Below are 26,026 nucleotides of genomic sequence, written 5' to 3'. Positions count from 1 at the left end.
TGGAAGGGAGGCATGGGGGTGGGGTGGGGGGGGTGGATTTGGGAGGGAAAGTCAGTGCTGCTGGTCTGCATGACAACAGGAAAGGGAAGCAGAACTTTCCATCCCTCAGAGGGTGAGATTAGTTGAGGGAAAAGTTTGAAGCATGTGACCCATCCCGAGCTAGGAACCAGGGGGAAGTAGATGACCCAAGAGAAAAATAGGATGATCTGGGGAGTGTAAACCTAACAGCAGGACACAGCCAAGAAGAGGAAGGCTGAAATTAGCACTTAAGACATACTTGAGATTCTATGTGTTCTTGAAAAGAATCCAGGTGTTTCTGAATTCTTCTCAGTGCCAAGAAAGACAGATGGCAAAGTGACCTGGAGATTGCCAGATTTGGAGGGGACAGGGGTGGTGAGGGGGAGGTTATAGAGCACCCATACTGAAAATCATCTAGGAGCCACAGAGAGATCTCAAGAAGGACAACACAATGTCATCAAGTGCAGGGCAGGTCTCAGTTGGCAACAATGAACCGCTGGCGGTGGACTGGGCTGACAACCCACCATGAGTCCCCGAGTCTCAGACTCAGCATGAGATATCCAGAAGCAAGGCAAAGAAGAACAACGGGAAAGACACCAGAGAAGAAACAGGTCCACTCACAGAGCCTGTGGATGTGTATGCGGGGACACTTCTTTCTGGTGTTACGATTCCAGAGGATCACATCCCCAGATGGCATCCTAGGAAAGTGGAGAAGGAAGTCTGAACAATGGGATACATCGGGGCACCTGCGTGGCTCAGTCAGTTGAGTGTCCGACTTCGGTTCAGGTCATGATCTCATGGTTCATGGGTTCGAGCCCAGCATCAGGCTCTGTGCTGACTGCCAGCTCAGAGCCTGGAGCCTGTTTCAGATTCTGTGTCTCCTCTCTTTCTGACCCTCCCCTGCTCATGCTGTCTCTTTCTCTTTCTCTCAGAAATAAATAAAACATTAAAAAAAATTTTTTTTTAATGAACAATGGGACACATATCCAATAGATCAAACTGAGAGAAGTAAGGGAGATGATTCATTTTCAGAAATACCAAATAAAAACTGTACTGTCTGGTTAACAGCAGGTTTACAACCTCTTGGAAAGATATACGAACCTCCCCTCACTCCAACAATGGAGTCCCAAACCTTTAGATACTTCACTTCCAGATTATTTCCCTTTCCATTTTGCATGCTTATTTTTGTGCACTTTGCAATGAGCATGCGCCAATGAACAAAGGGAGAAGGGACTGAAAGCCTCTGCATCCTCTGCATCATCTCAGGGAATGTACATTTTTTTCAATCAGACTACTTTTTTCTTCTTTATTTATTTATTTATTTATTTTCAAGAGAGAGAGAGAAGCAGCATGAGTGGAGTGGGGAAGGGACAGAGAGAGAGAGGGAGACACAGAATCTGAAACAGGTTTCAGGCTCCAAGCTGTCATCACAGAGCCCCATGGCAGGCTCCAACTCAAAAACCAGGAGATCATGACTTGAGCCGAAGTCAGATGCTTAACTGACTGAGCCACCCAGGCATTCCCAGTCAGACTATTTTTTACCTTACATGGGCTTAGGTGACTTCCAGGTAAGGCTGGAACCTCTGTAGTACTCCGTCAATGGGGAACAAGGGGGGAACTTGGATGCTAGGGGATAAATTGTCTGCTGTAACTGCTCCAGGTGTGCCTGTCCATCAGGTACCCATTCTTGCAAGAATATTGCTTCACTGAGCTACGAGTCTCTGCACCCTTCTTTTGATGGGTTGGTGGGCTTTTGCTCACACAAACCATCAAAGATATGATTTAAATCAAAAGGCTAAGATATGTTAACTGGCAAGTTAAAATTTCTCCCCCATAGTTTCCAGAAGAGAGTAGGGNGGAATCAAAGCCAAGTCTTAAATTTTCAAATTCAGGACATTTGTCACCATTACCATATTTTTCAACACTTCAAGATCTGGGAGTGTGTCTTTTTTTCCTCGCTCATCAAGCACATATCAGACATGACATTTTTTGAAAAAAATGAAATAAATAAATGACCATAGTATATGGCTAATTCTGGGGAAAGTTTTCAATTAGCAATAATTATGCTTTGGATCAACCTTATTGGCTATGATACTGCCACTAGGCAAACTTGTATTGTTATACCCAGATCGCAGTATCCTCACCGACCAGAGATCACCGGGGAGACCGAGTCATGCATGCAAAGGGAAAGGGCTTTATTACGGGCTCGAGCTTGGGCTCACAGACTTCACCAGTGCCGTGGATCCGTGCTGAGAGCCTCGAACAAGGGCAGAGTAGGGTTTTTATGGGGTTTGTGACGGAGGAGTTAAAGAAGTTGTGACATGGGAACAGTGATTCAATCATAATTATACAACATCATTGACAGCGGGTTTGACCATACACATTGTCTAGAGTATTCGTTACTTTTGGTGGGATCCAATTACAACGTTTAGAATACCTTTAAATTTAACCAATCACAGAGCGAGCCTAGGGACTTACTCGGCAACTAACGGGTTAACTTTAATGTTAGGTAACAGGGTCCTATCTTTAGTTTCTATCTCCAGGCCTCTCCCTTAGTAATGTGGAGGGTGGTCGCTGGCCTTTCCTGATTGGGTGTTGCAAGGGTGGTTTCTCCTGCCTTGGGCAATGTATAACTGCTTGCTAGTTTCGGGAAAGCTGAAACTCAGGCCTTCTAGTTTAGAGGAGAAACTTAAAGCCTGTCATGGAGTCAGTTTGGTTTAGACGTTTAGACTTGTGTCCTTACAGTATATGACTAATTCTGGAATAACAAAGTCTAGGTTTGAGTTATTTGAGTCCACTAGCTTCCTGATTTTCCTGAGATTTGAGAACTTCTTTTACTTTATGCAACTCCAGGTTGTAAACAGAAGGTCCTGGAATAGCTCTTTGTCAGGCTGGAGCTGAAGAGTCTGTTAGCCCTTGGCAATTCCTCAAGGCACAGAAAGTAGAAAAGTCCAGCCTAAGCCTGACTTGGAGGAAGGTCTTTGAAAAGACTATACAAGGAGAGCCCCGTAAAGGCCCCCTGAATATTGTCTCCCTCCATTACAACACTAATTCTTCTCTGCCCTCTGTCTTCCATGGAACAGAAGAAGGAACATCTGTCTCCTCTGATATTCTAAGAAGGTGGATATCAGACTGGAAGGTCTTCCTTGATCAAACATTAAAATTCTAAACACACTTTTCAATTTTCCCACATATGCCCTAATTTACAGGAAAGGCAAAGTTTGTTGCAAAGTTATCTGGAGGTGAATTCGTTTAACAGAGTGAAATGAACATTGTTGGCTGCCATCCATTCTCACCTTTCTCCTTCCTCACAGGACCCAGGTTTCATCTATTATCCCATCCTCCCTCAAGCAATACAAGTGCCCCAAAGCAACCTGACCCCACCTCCTCGCTCCAAGTGTGAGCCTGAAGGTCTAAGATGTGATTCTCAACTGGACGTGATATTGTCCCCCAGAGATGTTTGCCAGTGTCTGGAGATATTTTGGATTGTCACATCTAGGGGGAAGTCATCCACTAGGTAGAGGCCAAGGACACTGAGAAACATGCTGTCATGCATTGACAACAAAGACTTTCTACCCCAAAATGCCAGTTGTCCAATTGTAGAGAAACACTGGTCTAAGGGTAATGACACTCCTCTTACCAGGGATTGATTTAAGTCTGCAAGAGTTTCTTGGAAAGTTGGTCTGGTCTTCTCTCCTGCTGGATATGGTGGTGGTCAGATGTGCTGTCAGAAATTGCCACTGTCATTGTGCCCCCCTGAGTTATGTCCTCTGTCTGTGAAGATAAGGTCCATATACATAGGAGGGCATAACTGCTGGATAAAGCTGGCATTGAAGCTTACCCCACCACTCTGAACTTCCAGTTTTGTGAGCCAATAAAAATCCTCATGGTGTAAGCCAGTTTTGAGAGAGGACTTCAACTACCTCCATTTTTACTTCAGTCAGTACTTCCTAATTAAGTTCCTTCCAACTTATCTCTTAACTCAGACAAAAGACTCTGCAGGGCAAGGCATCCTGTGACGGGAACCAGAAACTATCCCTTCAGGCAATAACCACTGCCCTGAGCCAGCAAGACCCCACGTGATTGACTCCAAGACAAGGATCTACCTGACCTTCATTGCCTACTGGCACGCACCCGCCCACCTTTGTCCCACATTCTCCTTGAAGACACCTAGAAGTATTTTCAGCACTTTGGAGAGTCTTTGAGACTCTAATCTGTTGTCTTCCTGGTGTTAGCCTCACTGAAATAAATTCCTTTTCTGTTTCACCACCACTGTCTCTCGGCCTTTGAATTTTGTCAAGAGTGAGTGGCTGGCCTGCGTGGGACCCCTGGAACCAGGTGCTATTGCACCCCTGTGCCCTGTTACAATTTAAATTGGGTTTTCACAGGGGTGCCTGGGTGGCTCAGTCAGGTCATAATCTCACAGTTCATGGGTTCATGGGTTTGAGCCTCACGTTGGGCTCTGCACTGACAGCTCAGAGCCTGGAGCCTGCTTCAGATTCTGTGTGCCCCATCCCCCGCCCCACGCCTGCTCACACTGTCTCTCTTGCTTTCAAAAATAAATATTAAATTTTTTAAAAATTAGGTTTTATATCAAACTCAAAGCTGCATGCATCATGATTTAATAAGTATTCTAACATACTTTTCTGAGAAATTTGAAAAAAAAAACAGAAAAGAAAGAAAAGAAGAAGAAACCCCATTATGAGGATATCAAAGACTTTAGGGTAGAAAACTTTAAAGTTTCTGAATTCATTGTCAATCCCACTGTAATATTAGAATATCAGAACTGTGTAACAGAACTAATAAACCTTGATAAGAGAAAGGAATTAAATGTTCATGATGTAGCATTGCTGTAGAGCCTGGCTGGTCCTGTAGCTTTCATTCATTCCACAAATATTTCTAAAAAGCCTGCTATGAGCCAGGCAATGGCCCGAGAGGTCATACTGTTAAATGAAACAGGCAAGTCTCTGCCCTTGTTGAACTTATATTCTAGGAAAAGGAGACAGACAAGAAACAAATAACCATGAAACATAATTAAATGACAGGGCAGGTGAGAAGGTGTACCTAGTGCTACAAGAAAAAACAATAGATCAGGTCAGGGGGATTGAGAAGGCAGAGGAGAGGGTGGTGGACAGCAACTTCAATAGGCAGACAGAGTAGGTCTCATTGATTAATGACCTTGTTTGTTTTTAAATGTTTATTAATTTTTGGGAGAGAGAGAGAGCAGGAGAAGGGAAAAGAGAGACAGAAGATCCAAAGAAGCAGGCCCTATACTGTCAGAGCCCAATGCAGGGCTTGAACTCATGAGCCACGAGATCATGACCTGAGCTGAATTCTCATGCTTAACCAACTTAGCCACCCAGTGCCCCCAAGAAATGACCTTTGAGAGGAGTGCCTGGGTATCTCAGTTGATTAAGTGTCCAACTCTTTGGTTTTGGCTCAGGTCATGATCTCATGGTTTTTGGTTTCGAGACCTACATCAGGCTCCTCACTTAACAGTGCGGAGCCTGCTTGGGATTCTCTTTCCCTCTCTTTCTGTCTCTCCGCTACTCATGCATGCGTGGTCTCTGTTTCCCTTTCTCTCTAAGTAAATGAAAATAAATAAATAAATAAATATTTTTAAAAAGTAAAGAGAGAGAAATGACCTTTGAGAGAAGATACTAAGGAGATGGGGGTGTGAATCAAACAGACACCAAAGAAAGGAAAAGCATTCTATACCGAGGGAAGAGCAAGTGCAAAGTCCTGAGATAAGAGCTCTCCTGATGTGTTGAAGGAATCACAAGAAGGTGGGGTGGCTAGGGTGGAGTGAATGAAGGGGTAAGAGGCACTAGGGGTGAGTTCAGAAGTAAAGAGAGGAGCTTTGTAGCCATTCTATGAACTTTGGCTTTTACTTCCACAGAAATGAGGAGTCATTGAGGGGTCTTGAGGGGGAAACCATAATCTGGCTTAGATTTTAAATGAGCTTTCTGGCTATCAAAGCAAAAGCTGATGATTGCAGCCATGCAGTGAATGATGGTGATAACTAACAGGTTGGAGTGCGGATGGCAAGACAGCTATGGATCTAGATGTATTTGAAGGAGCCAAAAAGTAGATAAAACACACTGGGGAAAAAATTGGCCTACAAAGGTACCAATACAACCCTTCAACTTTTGACTCCATTGCTACAAGGAAAAAGAACACCAGCTGCTGGTTACGTTAAAGGTTGACTTGTCAAGATGTATCACAAAGTCAGGCATGTGGTTGAAGATAGAAGATACATTGTAACATATGGAGGAGTGTTATTGTCTCCTGAACCAGACAGCCCCCAAATTTCTGCTTCAAGTTGTTAGAAATATGTCGAGATCGTGAAACAATAATTACAAAGATTCTGAGAAACTCAGCATTCCGTACAGAATCAAACCAAACTTTACAACTGGATTTTTATTTTTATAAATTTTTAAAATGTTTTTTATTTATTTCTGAGAGAGAGAAAGAGAGAGACAGCGCGAGCAGGGGAGGGTCAGAGAGAGAGGGAGACACAGAATCTGAAACAGGATCCAGGCTCTGAGCTGTCAGCACAGAGCCCAATGCGGGGCTTGAACCCACGAACCGTGAGATTATGACCTGAGCTGAAGTCGTACTGAGCCACCCAGGCGCCCCTATAACTGTATTTTAAGGATCCCCATGATCAATTTAAATTCCCATTGCAGTATAATATGGACAAAGAGCTATACTGTCAATCTCTTTTTATTAGTATTGCATCTCATTTGAGAGAGCCTCATTTACCCTCAAGATGAATCTTAAAAGCAAATTCAGAACGGATGTTAGGCATTGAGGAACACATCGAAGAGAATGCAAATAAAAAATATTTTAAATTCTTAAAAAGATCCTCCAGTGATCCTGTAGAATCGAGACACTTGAGGCCGACTTTTCCTCAACCAGGTCTTTTGTATAAAAATTACTCAACTGGGTATGGAGACGCTACTGCCCCATAATAAATGTATTCATGTATCACCACACTCCCTTTAGACCCTATTAAAGGCCATTGTCTGCCTGTCGGACAGTTATTGGCTTGATTCTCAGGTCTGTTCAGACCCCAAGCATCTAGATAAGGCATTATACAAACGTCGCACCAACGTTTTAAATCACCTTTAGCATAGATAGTAGTTAATAATAGACTCTGCCTCATTTAAGTGGTTTCCAGCAGCGCCATTCACTTTACCGTAAATGCAATTTCTCCATCTTTAAGACGGGTATAATGGTATTTTCCTAGAGGAATTGTTGGGAAGACTAGAGTTAATATTTGTAAAGCCATCAGAACAGTGCCAGACAATACCCAGGGTTTACGTGTCCATTATTGTTTTAAGACCTTTACTCCGCGGCATCTCGTGGATTTAAATGTAAATACCTTTAAAAAGCAGAGAAACCAAAACTTGTCATATTTTCTCAACACTCCCTGATTCTATTAGTCGTTCGAGGCTGTCAAAGCATTTAGAACAAGACGGCGAGGAAGGTAACACAGTCAAAAATGCAAAGAAAGGGAACCCCGCGTTGTTTGCTAATGCGAGGTGTGCACTCTTCGTTCAACATTTCCAGCACGGCTCTCCCGGATCATCATACTTTCGAGAACACGGTTTTGTTTTGTTCAGTAAAACGAACCCGTAAAAAAAAAAAAAGCAGGGCATTTCCCTGCTCCACACTGAGATCTGGGTGAACAGCTTAGATGCGGGCATTTCTAAGACCTCCCTGAGTCGTTGAATCNGAATCGCGCACAATGAGACAGCGCTGAGCGCCGGAAGTGGGGCCGAAGGAAAACACGGAGAGGGAGCCCGGCCGGGACAGGAAGAGGCGGGGGACCGCGGCGGCGGTGGTGAGTGTTCTGGGGCGCCTTCTCCCGGTGTCCCTCCCAGACTCGCCTCTGGGGTGGGTCTCCGGTTGGTTCCCTCGTCTCCGGAGTAGAGGGCGGGCCCGGCCCGGGAGAAACGTTGGCTCCATCCCCCGCCGGCCTCCTCGCCTCAGTTGCGAGGATCAGGGAGCCCCCAGGCCGGCGGGGACTGAGCTCTCGGGTTCGAGTCCGCATCTTCACTTTGTGTCAGACCCTGCCGGCGCCGGAGAAGGGACTTGGGTGGACGCACTCGGCCCCGGCCCCCTAGCCGGCTTGGGGGGGACCCCGGAACCCCATCGAGGAGGCAGGTCACTTCCTGCTTCCTGGTCCCCGAGGTAGCTTCGTGGCCAGGAGTGCGGGGACGCCTCCTCTTTCTCTGCCCCTGGCCTGGGAGGGTGGAAACTGAGGCAGACCGGGGATGGGGCGATCAGAGACTGGGGTTGGAGAGGGAGAAATGCTGTTCGTGACAAAACCAAACTTGTTTGGGGTTAGAGAATGAGGACTAGGGAGGTGAGCTGGAGTTGTCTCTTGGTGGGAAGCCCAGCCCCTTTTCACTAGAGGGACTCTTGGTGGGGAGCGATACCCTCTTCAGCCCTGGCGACCGAAGCCTGTGGTTCTGAATAGTGGTGGGGAGGGGGAGCCGAAGCCCTTCCCTGGAGCACGGAGAAGGGGCAAAAAAGTGAAGCTGAGAGATGAGCTACGTTCACAGAAAGTTTCGGTTACTTTGTATAGCACTTAAAAGTAATTGCCAGCTTTTTTAAAAAAAAAAAAGACTGTTTCCGGAGCTTTTTAACAGGATTGGTTTGGGATGAGGGTTTTGTTTTGTTTTGTGGAGGAGCGCCTTTTTTTTTTTAAAGGTAAACCCAACCAACTTGGTGTGAGTAACATTTTTTAATACTGCAGTTCTCAAGACTGTAGGGAAGCTTCCCTTAGTCACAGATGTAATCTTCACGTTAAATAGTAAGTACTAATTTTCATGGAGAATATTATAGAACTCAAGCCTCCCAACTTCTAGTGTGATGCACCGATTGTTAGAATGTGATGGAAATTAGGAAGAGTTTCTTACAGGCTTTTGAGCACCTGTGCAATAAACGTATGGTATTTCACATGGTTGGTATGATCTCTTGTTACCGTTTGATGATTTCCCAAAATGCCTTCTTCCAGGTACAGAGTAAGAAAATTGAAGTCAAAGACCATGGGAGATGCAGCAAAACCTTATTTTGTGAAACGCGCTAAAGACCGGGGAACTATAGATGATGAGGATTTCAGAAGGGGTCACCCCCAACAAGATTATTTAATAATGGATGATTATGTTAAAGGTCACAGCAGTAAAATGGAAAAAGGCCTTCCAAAGAAAAAGTTAACACCAGGGAACTATGGGAATACCCCCAGAAAAGGACCATATGCCGTTTCCAGCAATCCCTATGCATTTAAAAACCCGATTTACAGTCAACCCGCTTGGATAAATGACAACCACAAAGATCAGAGTAAGAGATGGCTCTCTGATGAACTCGCTGGTAATTCAGACAGTCGGAGGGAATTCAAACCTGGACCTCGAATTCCTGTTCTGAACCGACCCAGAAAAGACTCCTTTCAAGAAAGTGAAGATGGATACAGGTGGCAAGATGGACGAGGCTGCAGAACTGTAAGGCGACTGTTTCATAAAGACTTGACCAGCCTAGAAACCATGTCAGAAATGGAAGCAGGAAGCCCTGGTAATGTGTTCCAACTTGTCAAGTTACAAGCCCAAAGTTGCAGTATCTTTTCTTTCTCATCCAAATGAGGTTTATTATTTTCAGCAATGCAGTTTCCAGTTTTTCATAGTTTCTGCTTATTTAATGTGAATATTTTAAGAATTGTAATCATGGTATTTGGGCAACTTCAACACATTGCATGTATTGGTCCCCTTAAAAGTTTACTTGGCCATGAGGCTCATTTTACTTCAGGAAAATGTATTTCCCATTGGTACTTTTCTACAGAAGAGGGTGATTATATCCCCCTGGGGACTATTTCATATTTTCTGAGTGGTGTATATGTATTTTCTAAATTATGTATTGTAATTTTGTATTTGAATAGTGAATGTGTCCATAATATAAATGACAGAGTATAAAGCTAAAAAGAATCCTATTCAGTGTAAATACACAGTATAGACCTTATTTATTTCCTGTCTTGGAGGATTGTATGTCTTTTGGATAGAGCATCAATCTCCAGAGGTAGTCCAAGATTTTTTTTTCCCCTCACAAGTGAGCAGCACGACAAACAGGCTGAGACACGTTAAGTTTTGAAAGTCAGAGATACTGATAAGTTTTGCCTTTTAGTGTCCATAGAACCAAAACCCATTTCTGAGGACCCTGTGTGCTTGGTAATAATTGCCCCAAAGTGACTATTTATACATTTTTCTAAAAGGTGAATAGTGGATTTTGTCCATGTAGCAGTGATTTCTATAAAAAGGAAGATTATCTAATGGACAATAATTCCTAAAATGAAATAAACTCATAAATATGAAGGAAAAAGTAAAACAGTACTTAGTCTGAAAATTATGCTTGGAAAAAGGGGCTTTTAAGTTGATTTGCTGTGAGTCTTTTTTAGTGACCATATAGAATGGGTAGCAGACTGGCCAGCACTTTAGTTGTTTGTTTGTTTGTTTGTTTTTAGTTTAAATACATCTAGGCACTCTCCTAGGTGTCCAGAGGCCCTTTTCTTTCATGTTACCTCACAGTGGCCAGCTTATGTTTCTGTCTGTTACTGGTAAGGTGTTTGAATTTGTGACTTGGACATGTAGAATACTTAATAGAGAAAATGTCATGTATTTTTAAAGAGTCTTTTGATAGTATTAAATGAGACAAAAGGTGCTGTTTTTTTATTGAGGTGGGAAAAGTAAGAGAAAATGTCTTGTATCAAAGAGTACAAACAGAATGAGGTGTTATAAAGGAATCAGTCAGGAGAGAGAAAATCTTGGCCTTATAAATCTCGAAGCTAGAACGAACTTGAAGTGTCTGACGCAGTGCTCTGTCGTGATATATCAAGGTAGAATCACAATTTTGCAAAGCAGGCAGCTGTAGCTTGGCAAGGTTAAATTTATCCAGACTGTTTATGCTGGGAGGTAGATGAGGAAGTGAACTTGAAATTGAGTACTGTGCTGCTTTGGCCATTAACAGCCTCACTGGACATTGAATTTGACAGAGGGAAACCATGTATTGATAATTTCTCGACTTTTGATTTGTATTTTTCTTTTTAAAAGTCTGTGTATATTTAAGTCTTTTCTATTACTGTGTCCAGCTATGACATGGACATTTTAACTTAGTTACCAATAGTCTTTTTAAAAGAAAAAGTTGATCTTGAGTAGCATTATAAAAATCAAAAGATTTACAAAACAAGAGTTTGCAAATAGATATTAATAGGGACTGTTAACAGACTGAAAGCCTCATATATGTATTCTTGTTTAGTGTGAAAAGCAACCAAAAAAGTTGCTTGAACAGGAAGTACATACTTTACTATCCTTTTAATTGAAAGCAATCCCCAAACCCCCATGTTCTCTCCATATGAGAAAGAGGTATGTTCTTTCACAGTTGCTAAATGGACTGTTCAGCTTCAAGCCCTTGAAAATCTTCATAAAGGAAATAATACTAAGCTGTGGTATAAAATTGCTTACTGTAAAGAGAAATTCAATTTAAAGTATAAACTTTGCACTGCACTCAGGATCCTAAAAAGGATCTCATTAAAGGGACTGAAATTTTCCTTGAATCAGAATTGTGTCTTAATACGAAAGCGTCTCATCAAATGTTGATGATAAGATATAATGAAAATTATCTTAGAGTTGCTTTGTTTTTTAATACTTCTTTTCTGTCTTCCCGTTCTAAATTACTGCCCTGTACATCACCCCTCACATATCCTAGATTGCCAATGTAATGTATTTGGGACAATGCCATTAGTGATCTTAGCTGGAAAATATCCACTCAAATACATATGTCCTTTGTGAATGGAATAATGGGCCATATGCAAATAAAACGTGGGAGACTTGGAATGGTTTATGTAGAGAATTTATGTTACAAGACGCATGAGATGAGCCAGGTCATCTTCCTCGAATTATGGGAACTCTTTAGCAGTACCCAGCTTTATCCTTCCAAGATTCCCGTCAAGGAGATTTTACTTGCTATTTTACCATGCAATCCTGTGAAACTCAGTTCAGAAGGTGATACTGTCTTGTCAGTTACGGTCTGTTCTAAATGCAATTGGATCTGGATTTTAGTAAGTTCATTCCAGTTCTTATATTGTTAGATAAAAGGCTGGATTTCAGAATTCCATCCATGCTTCAAACTTTATTTCAAGTCCCATTACTTTGATTCAGTCATGTGTCCCTGAACCAAGTTCTTTTCTTGGGCCAGCATTTTCCCCATCTGTACAATGGGGATAATATTAGCATCTATGACAGGATCATTGTAGGGATTAAACGAGGCGTTGCATATAAAGTGCTTTCATTGCATCTGTTGCATAAAAAAATACCCAGTAATGACAGCTGCTGTCATCACCATCCAAATTTCTGCAGCCATCTACTTCTCTGTATAAAAACAAGGAACTGGGTGTCTGGCTGGCTCAGTCTGTGGAGTGTGTGACTCTTGGTCTCAGGGTTGTGAGTTCAAGCTTCATGTTGGGTGTAGACATTACTTTAAAATTTCTTTAAAAAAGCAATAAGGAATTAATTATACTCTTTGGAGGAAAATTGAAGTCACCGTGGAAAATGACAGCAAATATGTGAGAAGCCTTTGTGATCAAGAAAGAGGAGGAGTTAAAAAAGACATTTGGTTCCATATCAATTACAGTTTTGTGGACTAATGTGGACTTTTCTAATGGGTATTGAACATATTAGTGTAAATCTCTAATGAGCATCAAAGTAAGACACTTGTTATGAACACTGAAATCAGATGTAATTATTTAGTGTAGAGCTTGTAATGATATGCAAATTACTTGTGAATAGACACACAGCTAAGTTAAAAGAATTTCTTGTCTCAGAAGTTTATGCAGACTGGGGCACCTGGGTAGCTCAGTCAATTAAGTGTCCTAAGTGTCCAAATCTTAGTTTTGGCTCAGGTCATGATCTCATGGTTTGTGGGTTTGAGCCCTGCATCAGGCTTTGCCCTGATGTCTGCTTGGGATTCTGTCTCTGTCTCTCTCTGCCCCTCCCCTGCTCTTTCACTCTCTCAAAAATAATAAACTTAAAAAAAAAAAAAGTTCATGCAGACCAAGAGCACTGTCTTAAAAGATTGTGATAATTTAATTGGGAGTAGGGGAGTCTTAAAAAGCAAGTATTAAAGTAGACTGATTTTTCTTTGCAAATGACTACTTACCTTTTAGTATTTTATTTGTTTGGTCCATTTTGATTGTTTTTTAAAGAAATTATTTGTCCTAATACTTTAATTTCTTTTAATTGTCACTTATACTATAGAAGCTATTCACAGAATTTCAGTATGTATTCACCTTACAGTACTTTAAGCACGCTTGCTACTTTTCCTTTAGAGCTGTTCGCAATAGCTTTTTTCAGCCTCCCTTTTCTGACTCAGTTTTTCAGTCAACTGATTGATTTTAAGTTCCATAGAAGAAATGAGTTCCACTGTAAACGTGACCTAGGAATTGGCTCATGCAGAGCTTTTCAGTAAATTTCTATTTTGAAAGACTAATTTTTGATAAGTCACTTAAAGATTATTCAAACCATTTATCATGCAATTTTAATTAGGGGAATGAATTTTGTTTTAATCCTATGTATTACTGGTAGCTTCATTTTCAGAGCTTGATAGAAGTTATCAAAGCTTATTTAAGACCATTGTTTATAGGTCATCTTCAGTTTCACAGGTAGAAAAGTTATAAGTTTAAAAGAAGGAACAGATTTATTTATTAGTTATAAAGATGATAGAACTAACAGCAGAGTTTAAATTAGTCTGTACTTACAGAAAACATTTATTTTAACTATTGGTTGTTTTTCTTTGAAATGTGCTTAGTGTGCAGGCTATTCAAAGAAACTAAAATGAAAGTAAAGATAAGATGGGAACTAGTTGTCCTCAGTAAATAAAATTTTGGCCTGGACTCCTTTTGTGAATATGGGAGGAGGGCCAATCACGTTAAAGCTAAATTTACAACCAAATGATGGATTTTCATTCCAGATAAGAATGTAGTTGATTTCTGACTTCTTTGGAACTATCTTGTTGTTCTTTGCTCTGTTGAGATTGTTCACTTAAAAAAAATGAAAGCAAATGTGGATAGTTTTCATTGGAATGACAGGTATACTTAAAGGCATACTAGAGTAGGATACATTTACATTGTAATAATGACATATTAGGTATATTAGAATTCCTGGTATGCTTGCCTTCAGAGGATGATTTTTACTATTGCTTGAGTATGCTTGGGAGCACACTGGGAAAAATGATAAAATCACATTGTATGGTTGAAGTGGATTCTTTTTCAGTGTTCCAAAAAGAGGATTTCTGTGAACCGATGTGTCCAGATGAGGTGGTTAACGAATATTCACGCATTGTATCCATGGAAGGGCTTTCCTTTGGCTGTGTTCAGATGTATTCTGTTAATCACATAATTTACGTCATAAATTTGTATGGTCTGCTTTGTCATCAGAGCAGTATTATTTATTCAATATTGCCAATAATATTTTCCCCCTAACTTAAGAAAACAAGAAGCAGAGGTCCAGACCTCGGAAGCCACGGAGGTCTAGAAATGAGGAAAATGAGCAGGACGGAGACTTGGAAGGCCCCGTGATCGATGAGTCTGTGCTTTCAACGAAGGAGCTACTGGGCTTACAGCAGGCAGAGGAACGATTAAAAAGAGACTTCATTGACAGGCTCAAAAGGGTAACGTCTTTGATTTGTTACTCAAAGTTGTTGTCTTGGTGTAAACTCTGTTAGTAATTGGGATTATGTGCTTTGATGAGTCAGGAATCCTACTGCAATTAGTAGTATTTAAGGACTGTGAGTTAAAAAATAAAAGTGACAGTTTGATTTAATAGAATTACTTCCAAAAAAATGACTATTAGGATAATAGTAAAGAGTGACAATAATATGTTAACAGTTTCTAAAGTGATGGGGAAATCGTTTCTAGCTAATTTTTGTTTGCCTGTATTTTGGAAGATACATATATATGTCTCTATAAATCTCTTTGAATTACAGCGACCAAGAAACTACCCTACAGCTAAGTACACCTGCAAACTTTGTGATGTTTTAATTGAATCCATTGCATTTGCCCATAAGCATATCAAAGAGAAGAGGCACAAGAAAAACATTAAGGTAAGTTTAATGTAACCCAAACAAACGTTTACTTGTCAGTTGTTTTACTTGTCATCTTTTGACTTTCCCCTCTTTAAGACTATGATATTAATAACTTGACTATATTATTGAATTTGTTTTAGCCAAAATACATTCATTGGTCAGGTATGTTTTGTGGGACAGTCTTGTGAATTTCTTTAAGAACAGTATCAGGATGAATGAAGTCATTAATACGACGTAGGTATATGCCCTTAATGCCAGTCAAAATAAAGAAAATAATTTGTCATTGCTGCTTTTAATGTTCTTTCCCTGCACTTTTTCCTAATTGCTGCCTTCCTTCTACTATCACTTTATGTGCATAAAGAAGTATATATGTTTGATGAGATGAAGACTAACACAGCTAAGGTGAGAGGGAGAGCTAAGAAAAATATTCCAGAGTATTCTACAGGGTGTTGTCTCAGTGAATGGTAGAAGGTAAAAACTGTGTGAGTCATTTTTAATCTCAATATTGATCTTAAAAGGAGAAGCAGGAGGAAGAGTTGCTCACTACGTTACCCCCGCCTACACCCTCCCAGATAAATGCAATTGGTATTGCCATTGACAAAGTGGTACAGGAGTTTGGCTTACACAATGAAAACTTGGAACAGAGACTAGAAATTAAACGTATCATGGAAAATGTGTTCCAACACAAGTTACCAGGTATTTTCTAGATTTGTTTTTCTATTTAGCTACCTAAAAAGTACCTCATTCATTTTTCCTACCAGTAGCAATTTTCATCTAATAGAAATTGATTTGCCATGTCCTGAAGCTCTTAATTTTTTGTGTGTTTTTATTTCTCCTGGCTTTTCCCCAAGGTAACAAAGACTTTTACGTGCATTGTCTTTAAACCTGTTTTCATTATGAATCTCATTGTACACGTGTACTTTAACTGCCCAGTATTATTGAGGCACTGTGAGGCCCTTGTGCGTATATTTGTTTACCTTGCCATCTCTTTAAATTGACATAATATTTTGAGTTAAGAAGTATATTCGAGTCATTTTCAGGTTGTATGTCCCAAAAAAGTTCTGTTTAACCGCTTTTCAAAAGAATTGCAACATCTAAAATGAGCTCTGAAAACTATTTCGTAATAGATTTTGTGTACTGTTGATTAATTTTCCAAGTTTTGTCCATGGAGCCACAGAAAACTATTTTGTATAAAGGTCCACAAGTGATTCTGAATCACAGTTAGGGTTGGAATCACTATTCGGAATTTATCACTGTATCACCCTTAGAACTATTTGTTCTACTGAAAAATCACTCATATAGCGTATCATTCATGCTTGTGTATGTTTTCATAACAATAAAGAGCAAGTATTTGTTCATTTCATTATTTCTGTATCTCATCCTTTACAGTCTAGACAAGTTCCTGAAGAGGCATATATAATTTCAATAATTTTTGCCATGAATTTCCATTGTAAAACTGAATGTATTTTAAAACCCCCACAAAAAAAAAAAACCCTGATGAGGAGGAATCATTTTTTTGGCACAAGGGTAGTAAATAGTCAAACTTAGGGGGGAAAATACCATATATAAATATAGTCAGGACACACACACACACACACACACACACACACACACCCACCTTCATCTGAAGAGTGAATTGCTTTATTGCCTAGCATTTTAAGTTATATCATTGATACTATAATTATTTTCAAAAGTTTTCTGAAATAGAGTATATTATGTTAAGGGCTTTTTGGTTTATAATGAGTATTCATACTGAAAAGTAACCTTTAGGTCATTTTTATGGTTATTTTACTGAACATGATCTTTATAGTAAATTACACCTATGCATGTTTTCTAAAGGTAAAATGTTTGCATTAACTCTTTAGTATGTTATTGAGTTTATAGATCTGAGACAAACGCAGCCCTTTTTGACTTTCACATTATAAAAATGTTTGCAAATAGTATTTTCTACACAAAATAAAAAGTAATAATTTAGAAATTTTTCTGGACATGTTTTATACTTGATATGAAAAGAGTGGCTGTTAGGCTAAACCACAGACAATATAATCTTCCCTGTTATATATAATAAAAATGAAGACAACAGCAAAGAGTCAACCGTTCCTTTTAGTTTGTTTATGCCAGACTTGAATACTGTCTTACTTTCATGTAATTTCATGTTTTAATTGGTGATTCCGTTTCTGAAATAGCAGTGTTTTGTTATGACTTGAAAATTTTCACTTTATGACTTATTTAATTTTTTTTTCAGATTGTTCTCTGAGATTATATGGGTCATCCTGTAGCAGATTGGGTTTCAAAAATTCAGATGTCAACATCGACATTCAATTTCCGGCCATTGTAAGTACAAAATGAAATGTTGGAATTTTCACAGTGGTATGGAAATTCTTTTTCAAATGTGAGCTATATATGAATATGTTTTAGATATTTGAAGATAGTGTAAGTGTAATGGTGGCAGCATTTTTTTCCCCTAAAATTTCAAGTTTTTGCTCTTCTGCCTATCTTAATGGAGCTTTTTAGATTCTGTTCACTTGAGAAGATTAAATTATATTGGTAAAGTCAACTTTTTAACATCAGAGAAAGATTTCAGATTTTAAATATATAAATATTTTTGACCCAAAAAGCTCAATTTGCTCCTAAGTTCCCTCTTTTATACATCTGCTTTGTTAAAATAATTGTGCGTTTGAAGAACCACAGTTAGCCTGGATTTCCAGTTTAAATGTGATTTAAAAAGATGTTGATGAGTCAGAATTTTGAATCTGGAAGGCACTTTCATAGATTATCTATCTGCTGGTGGTTCCCCAGCCCAGTTTGAACCTATGCCCGTTTGCCTAGGTTGCTAGTTAATAAAAAAGGTTCCTGGGCAACACCTCAAATGTTATATTTTACAGCCACTCCTTCCTTGCCATCTCTGACTGCTATTGCTAGCTACATGGTCAGCTTAGCAATAGACTCTTCCTTTAACCTTAAATTCTGATAAGTAATTCACCAGTACAGTGGTTATTTTAGTCTCCTCATTCATTCAGCAAATACTCACTGAGTCCATGTTGTATGCCAGCCACTATACTAGATTTCAGAGGACAAAACAGGTAGGATTCCTCCCCCATGGAACTCACACCTACTTGAGGAGATAAGTAATTACATATATATGATTGATTGTAATGAGAGCTATGCAGGAGAAAAAGGTTCTGTGATAGAAAAGAATAAGGGATGTGTAGATCCAGTAGTCATGAAGGCCCCCTTTGAAGTGATAACATTTAAACTAGGCTCTAAATGATGAAAAAGAGTGGAGAAGTGAAAGGGTAAGTGTTTTGGGCAGAGGGAGCAGTGATTGCGAACACCCTACATCAGTATGGGCATGGTCTATTCAAGGAGCTGAAGGGATGATTGTAGAGCCTATGTGGAGGGACCAAGGGAAAGAAGCAGCTTTAAGGGTAGGAGAGAGGGCCCAACATGCTGGATCTGTGGGTCTTGGGAATGTTCCATTGTGACCTAAGGGCAGTAGGAAGCCATTGAAAGTTTTAAGGAGGGGCATGACTAGGTCTGATTTATGATGTTAAATGGTTTTGGTTCCAATGTGGAGCAAGGATTGGAGAGAGGCAAGGCTGAAGTGGAGACCAGCAAGCAATCTGCTGAAGTAGTCTTCTTCTAGAGGAGAGATGATACTAAGAGTTTCTTGTCTTTGAGATGTGCTGAGAAGCTGATTACCTCAGGAGTGAGTTAATCAGGATTTAACTGTGTAGCGGGTCTCTTGCCCTCATCTGCTGCTCATCTCATGTCTCTGATGTGTGCATATAGCATAGTGACTAATTTCTTTACTTAGGTAGCAGTATGCTTTCTAATTTGGAAAGGACTTTGGATAACTTCAGATGACTGTGTATTATCTCTGAAATAGAAGTATATATGGATTTGTGATGTATTCATTGATTTGTTTCTTAGATGTCTCAGCCAGATGTTCTCTTACTTGTTCAAGAATGTTTAAAGAACAGCGGTAAGGCCAAACTCCACATTTTGCTCTTAATTGTTCTATTTTATCTGTATCTTATTTGTCAAATGTTGCAAATAGGAGGTCATGTGTCTTTTAATTATTTCTGTGGGTAATATCCAAATAGAAAACCAAAGCAAATGACCATGAATTATTAGCTAGTTGGAGTCTTGCTAATTGTTCTACAATGCAAAATAACTGTTTTGTAAGTAAAGTTTTTAGCTTGCTGATAAATGTTACAATTTGTAAAGATTGAGTCCTAAACCCAGACTAAAAAGATGCAAACTATGTAAAATTTACTCTTGATGGTAAAACTGTGATCTGCTTTATTCTTTAAATTAATACTTTACAGACAATAAACAGATGTGACCCAACTTTAATGAATAAATCAGCAAACACTTGTTCCCAGTTAGGGTTACCAGTTGTCTAAAGTAATGTTCGGCTTAGGACTTTGACTTTTTAGGTTCTCCATAGGCCCCATTAAACTGTCTCATCCCAATTAGTCTTCCCCATCCTTCTTCTTTTGGTTGAATGAAACATTTAAACATTCTTACTTCAGCAATATGTGTTTGAGCCCAGATATTTTAGTAGCTTTTGCACAAGTTTTGTTTTTGAATATCCTGTCCACATTTCTAATTACCTTATCCACATAACACTTAACTGTCCTGATCCAGTAATGTAGTCATTTTTAATCAAATGTGAATTTTGCAAAATAAGGCTTTTAAATTAATGTGATTACTTGATTGTTGTGCATAATACTGTTCTCCTTTTCAAGCCATCTCAGCTTTATTTCATAGTCTTCTCTCAAAAGGCTGAACAGATTAAGTCACAACTTGTACTTTATCTGGTTCTGCTTTTAAACAAAATTTAATTAACCTACTTAATATTTTTTTCTTCTTTCCTCAGAGTCTTTTGTTGATGTTGATGCAGACTTCCATGCCAGGGTGCCAGTGGTGGTGTGCAGAGAAAAGCAAAGGTCTCCATTTCTTTAAGCTGTTTACATATTAAGTAGAAACTTGCCAGAAGCACATGTACTTTATTATCCTCATGTCCAGTTTCTAGAATAAGACTCCTTATGTGGTTCATTTCACAAGCTCACTATTAGCATTCTCTCTATACTTTTGGCATTTGATGCAAGAGGAAAAGGTGTTTTATTTTAAGAAGAATAAAATTATTTGAAAGGAAGTATAGGAAGGAAGCATCTTGGCCAATTTTGTTTCAGTATAAAACACCTTTATCAAATGGTTATTTGCTCTTAGCCACCTTACATTGCCGTCCTTTCTAGCAGTATCTTTAGCAGCGCTGAATAACAATTAGTGTGACCTCCCCCGTGCCTCTCCTCCATCTGGAAGCACTATCATCACGGCAAATGGGTGGCTTGTAGGCTGGAATGATTCTTCATTAGGCAGATTCCTCCAACTCCTGGGAAAACACTCTTTTATTCTTACAAAGATGAATCCATACCCTCATTTGAAACATGTTACAGTATCTTCCTAATTTTCATTTCCCTTCAAAAATAGTTTTAATATATGAAAATACAGAGTTCTAGTTCTGAAAAATAAAGTTCGGTCAGCGAGTAGCTGCCCTATCTTTTTCTTAATGCAGTGGCCTAAAATGACCCATAAAGATTTAGTAAGTTTTTTATTTTCGTTTTGAAGATCTTTATTATCTGTGCAAATTAGTTGTTGTTGGTGTAAAAGATAACATACCTGTGTAACACTTTTTATCTTTCTCTCTTTCTTTCCCATCCCCACCCTTTACTCCACCAGTGGTCTTCTTTGTAAAGTGAGTGCAGGAAATGAAAATGCTTGTCTGACAACAAACCATTTAACTGCCCTTGGAAAACTTGAATCAAAGCTAGTTCCTTTGGTGATTGCGTTTAGATACTGGGCAAAGGTAGGTTTGAGTTCTTTAAATGCGTGAATACATACTATATATGCATAAACAGTATGCTTTGATCTTTGCATGGTTAATTTAATCTTAAACATTTGGATGCATATTTATAGACATGAAGGGAGTAGGCATCTTTAGTATTGGAACATAAATTTTAATGTTTACAGAAAGGAAAATTTAGTGTTTCTATTTCACTGTAACAGTGTTGCTCAAAAGATCAAAATGATTAATAGTGCTTATTAAAAATCAGATTTGTGGGTCAAATCCCAGAGGATATGGTCCAAGAATTTACATTCTAACTAGTTTCCCAAGGTGATTGTTAGGCACAGGAAAGTTTGAGATAAACCTTCTCATACCATTTCCTATAGTGTACCCAGAGACTCCAAAAAATGGAAGCCACTTTCTGTTCATGCTTACGTTTCTATAATGTTTTAAATATGACATCTCAATATTTATTAGAGCATTTAGTATTTCCTTAAAACATAAGGTTCCATCATGATTATAAAATTGAGATTCTGGGTAGGTTCTTTGTAGAGAAAAGCCAAAGCTCTGCTAATTAAGATACAGCAGCAGCAATATGTACTTTCTATTGCTCCAGTCCAGGATAAATGGAGGACTGCTCCACATTTAACTGGGTGAGTTGATAATTATAATATGCCATGCTTTGAAAGCTGCTTCCTACTCCATCACTAAGTAGGCTATGCTTTTTAAATTGTTATTCCTATTAGTGCTAATGAATTTGCCTATTTCTCTCCCCGATCACCTTTTTGACCAATGTGTGAATTTTCAAGGCATTAGCTTCAGATGAGGGGACTACTATACTGGGCGGAGCTAGTTGGCTTGCACTTGGAATAAAACTATCATTTTGATTATATTGCTAAGTGGGTTTTTAAAAATATTTGTTTATTTTGGAAGAGAGAGCGAGTGAGCATGTGAGCAAGTGGGGGAGGGACAGAGAGAGAATCCCACACAGGCTCCACTGTACCAGTGCAGAGCCCAATAAGGGGCTTGAACTCACCAACCGTGAGATCATGACTCTAAGCTGAAGTTAAGAGTTGGATGCTTAACTGACCAAGCCAACCAGACACCCCATGATTTCATAAATAAGTGTTTTAACCAACTGAGTGGATTTGCTGTGGATGTCAAAAAATGAAATAACAGAAACACCTGGGTGGTTTACTTGGTTGAGCGTCTGACTCTTGATCTTGGCTCAAGCCATGATCTCACGGTTGGTTGGTGAGTTCAAGCCCCACATTAGGCTCTGTGCTGACAGTGTAGAGCCTGCTTGGGATTTTCTCTTTGCCTCTCCCCAACTTGTGCACATATGTGCACATGCTCTGTCTTTCAAAATAAATCAAAGTTTTTAAAAAATTAAATAACGGGGTGCCTGAGTGGCTCACTTGGTTGAGCATCGGACTTCAGTTCAGGTTATGATCTCACGGCTGGTGAGTTCAAGCCCTGCGTCTGGGCTCTGTGCTAACAGCTCAGAGCCTGAATCTTGCTTAGGATTCAGTGTCTCCTCTCTGTCCCTTCCCACTCATGCTCTGTCTCTCTCTCTCTCTCTCCTAATAATAAATAAACATTAAAAAAAAGTTATTAAAAAACAAAATAACAAATGTTAGTTTAGCTAACAAGATTAAAATTTGAAAATGAAGTTTCCACTCAAAACCACAATATGTGGTTGCTCCAAAAATATGAAGAAGTTTTTTTTTTTTTTTTTTTGTAATTTGTGGTATTTTATTCTGAGAAGTAAACTATCTAATACACATTTATTTATTTTGATGTTTATTCACTTTTGAGAGAGAGTGCACGCAAGGGAAGGGCAGAGAGAGAGAGGGACAGGATCTGAAGCAGGCCCTGTGCCAACAGCAGCGATCCCAGTGTGGGGTTCGAACTCACGAACCACGAGATCATGACCTGAGCCAAAGTCAGACTCAACCGAGTGAGCCAACCAGGTATCCTGAAGTTAGAGATGTTAGACCAAATTGTGTAAATGACATGTTGATATGAAAGAATGTTTACCCTTTTTTCCCCCCCTCACTTTTAGCTTTGCAGTATAGATCACCCTGAAGAAGGAGGTTTGCCACCTTACGTGTTTGCCCTGATGGCCATTTTCTTTCTGCAACAGAGGAAAGAACCCCTTCTGCCTGTTTACCTAGGATCATGGGTATAACATTTTTTTGCTTACATATCTGATACTGATTTTATTAAAGGCCACAGTTGCTTACACATAATTTAAAAATCTAAAAACCTAACCAGAACTGACATGAATTTATTTATCCTCCTAATATGAATATTCATGCCTCTCACTGCTGAAATATTAATGTATTTGACAGCAAGATGCTGGCCTATCAATACCTTGCTAGGGGTGGCATTAGTTTTCTAAACTGAGAACCCTCTTAATTTGTGAAACACATATCCTGAGGGTTTTAAACAAGAGAGTATGAACCTGAATTAAATTTATCCTTCGGTACATACTTTCTTTCAGCATAACTGGGAACTTGAATTTACAAATCCCCTCCAGACAGACTGTATGAAGCATTTGGTTGGTCTTTCTGTTTCTAGCCTTTTAGTACTCTGCATTCCCCATTCCCTGTGAAACAAAAGAGAAGAGTTGAGATTGCTGGCTGTACTACAGGATGCAGAGCATTGTCACCGCTTGAATATTTTTGTGTTTAAGATGGTTTAGAATTTAGTGATGTGGCCACTCTTTTCTGCATAAATTAAGGTTGAATTGGTTTATTCAAATGGTAGGATTTAAGGAGAAGTCGTTTCAGTGTCAAAAGATACTATTCTCATGCTTTTAGAGACCTCAGTTTTTAAACCCTAAGTGTTTATCTTGAGAAAATCTTACATGTACACTTACTGTATAAAAAGTCTCCCTTGGTGAGAAGCTTATTTGGGCATATTTGGTATTTTAACCACTTTTCTTCTTATTGTACCCAGGATTCTCATCATTTAAGGAGAGTATATTCTACGGCAGTAACTCTTACCTGCGGGTACATAGCAAAAATATATGATTATAGGGAAAACTTTTTTCTTTGTACTTAACAGACTGAGAATTAACCAAGGACCTTTGTCTGCTGGGTTCTGGAAACAAAGACTAAAGCAGCATGAGCCCCCTGTAAACGGCCCTGGCAGAGGGATCACAGGAGGCTCTGTCCCAGTGGCCTGAAGGGCCCTCTCTGTGCTCGTCCTGATCTGAGAGGATGTAGAGCCCTAGCAGGTGTCTGCAAGACTGCTCTCGTGGGGGAGCAAAGAGAGAACAGAGTGACCCCTTATCTGATAAAGAACCTTTTCCATCAGACCCGGAGGGGAGTCTGTGAAGGTCTCTGAAATTCTCCTCTCATGTTAATCCAAGAGAGACAAGACTTTAGGATGGAACCAAGCCATTTAGACTCTCGAGAGCACCTTGTATGGGTTCCATACTCACTTTTGTCTTAGTGAGAGGTGACTTTTCTTGGGTCCTAGTCACCTTTGAGTAAAGTTCTCTGTCACTGATGCGAGGATACAGGAAAAAGGATGTTTCTCTTCTGGTAAGCGGATTCTCCTCGGGATTTACTTAAGAGTACAGTAGTATGAATATACCCTTTTCTATGGCCAGTGTATTACATCCTAGGCAGTAATACTGGAAATTCTCTAAGGTGACACTGAATTTGATTGTGATTATACCATTTGTTCATTTAAGATTTAATGCGAGAAATAGGTATGTGGTAGTCAAACGTGAATTGAATTATGTGGATCAGGTAAGGCACAGTCTACTGCCTGAACCAAAATGATCTGCAGTTTTCGATTTTTAAACTAATCATCAGTGGTAGTTCTTACCAATGCTAGAAGCTTCTGCTAGAGTTGTAGTCAGAAATATAAAGCAAGTGAAGGAAAAGAAATTAAATTCAGTCTCTTATTGGTGCCAGAAATTTTACATCGTTATTTCTGTAGAAAATCCATTGATGATTTCAAAACTGTGGATAAAAGTATCTAAACTGTTCATTTCTTCACAATCTTTAAAGCACTGTGTATGTTTTTCATAAGGAATGCATAGATGAATAAGACAAAATTCTCTGTCAAGAAGTTGAGAAAATCCTGCCTCTGTGCCCTAATCTGTCTCTTCAGAAATTCTTGAGCCATTCTCTCCCAACCTATGCAGACCTCTTCCACGTTAGAGGCTGTCCTCACTGACTTCTTACTTCCATATATTGTTGTTAGACCTTGGTTTGACGAACAGTTGAAATGATATTGAATAATGACTGATGAATAGGTTTAACCCTGTCTGCTAGGCATCTTTTATCCCCTACAGTAATACCTACTAGTCTCCGAGTAAATCATGTTTGAAATCTGCCTTGTTTTGGATTATATAGACTTTGCCTTTAGCAAACAGTCATTTACACAGGAAGAATGCCAGGTAATGTAGTGCAAAGGAGAATAGTTTAAAGTTTGATAGCCCTGCGATTCTTCCAGCTCTTGTCCCTTACACATGTCCCTGTGACCTCCAGCAATTTATTTTCTCTGAGCCTCAGAGTCCTTATCTGAAAAATTCTGAAATGAGATCATAAATGTAAAGCCCCTAAAACAAAGTAGGAGGACAAATGTAGTCCTCGTCTCTCTCAATAGAAGATCTGCTTATGAAATGGAGGCACAAACTCCTGAGTGATCCGTATATCAATAACAGCTATAAATTCTCAACAAATGCAAAGAAACAACAATGTGAAGGCTCTGGAGACTGAACAGGTGCAAGCTGACCTTGGAGAGACGTCAGACCTCGGAGCAAGTGGCCAACACAGAGCGAGGTTCTGTTTTTCTGTGGCTTTACCGCTAAAGGGAACTCTGCTAGAAAAACTAGTCCTCTTTCTGGCCAGAGGAATTAGGGCCACCAGACAAAGGGAAGTACCCAGAAGGGAAAAATAGTGGAAGTGGAACCCTTATTTCTGTATATAAAATCACCACATCTCTAACCCCTGAACCAGTCCAGTCTGTCATATTAAGGGACTCGGATGTCATTACTCT

The 26,026-nt window shown here is 39.5% G+C and overlaps 1 protein-coding gene and 1 pseudogene across 6 annotated transcripts in view; one reads left to right on the top strand and one right to left on the bottom strand.

Annotated features, from left to right (window-relative positions):
- Positions 1–2,004: 2,004 nt before the first annotated feature.
- LOC144219572 (U4 spliceosomal RNA) lies at positions 2,005–2,130 on the bottom strand (annotated as a pseudogene).
- A 5,635-nt stretch (positions 2,131–7,765) lies between these two features.
- TUT7 (terminal uridylyl transferase 7) overlaps positions 7,766–26,026 on the top strand; it is a 61,683-nt gene continuing 43,422 nt past the window's right edge. For 4 of the 6 annotated variants that reach the window (XM_077749475.1, XM_077749474.1, XM_077749476.1 and 1 more), the window contains exons 1-10: positions 7,766–7,867; positions 9,047–9,597; positions 14,555–14,736; positions 15,052–15,168; positions 15,669–15,846; positions 17,396–17,484; positions 19,084–19,135; positions 20,036–20,105; positions 20,899–21,025; positions 23,070–23,189. In XM_077749475.1, the coding sequence (XP_077605601.1) occupies positions 9,078–9,597; positions 14,555–14,736; positions 15,052–15,168; positions 15,669–15,846; positions 17,396–17,484; positions 19,084–19,135; positions 20,036–20,105; positions 20,899–21,025; positions 23,070–23,189 (1,455 nt within the window). In that variant the 5' untranslated portion in view covers positions 7,766–7,867; positions 9,047–9,077. The other 2 variants (XM_077749473.1, XM_077749472.1) reach the window with 2 other exon arrangements.

This window comes from Crocuta crocuta, unplaced genomic scaffold, assembly GCF_008692635.1.
Source record: "Crocuta crocuta isolate KB4526 unplaced genomic scaffold, BGI_CrCroc_1.0 scaffold99, whole genome shotgun sequence".
Lineage (NCBI taxonomy): Eukaryota > Metazoa > Chordata > Mammalia > Carnivora > Hyaenidae > Crocuta > Crocuta crocuta.
This window is presented reverse-complemented; position numbering and strand designations above follow the sequence as displayed.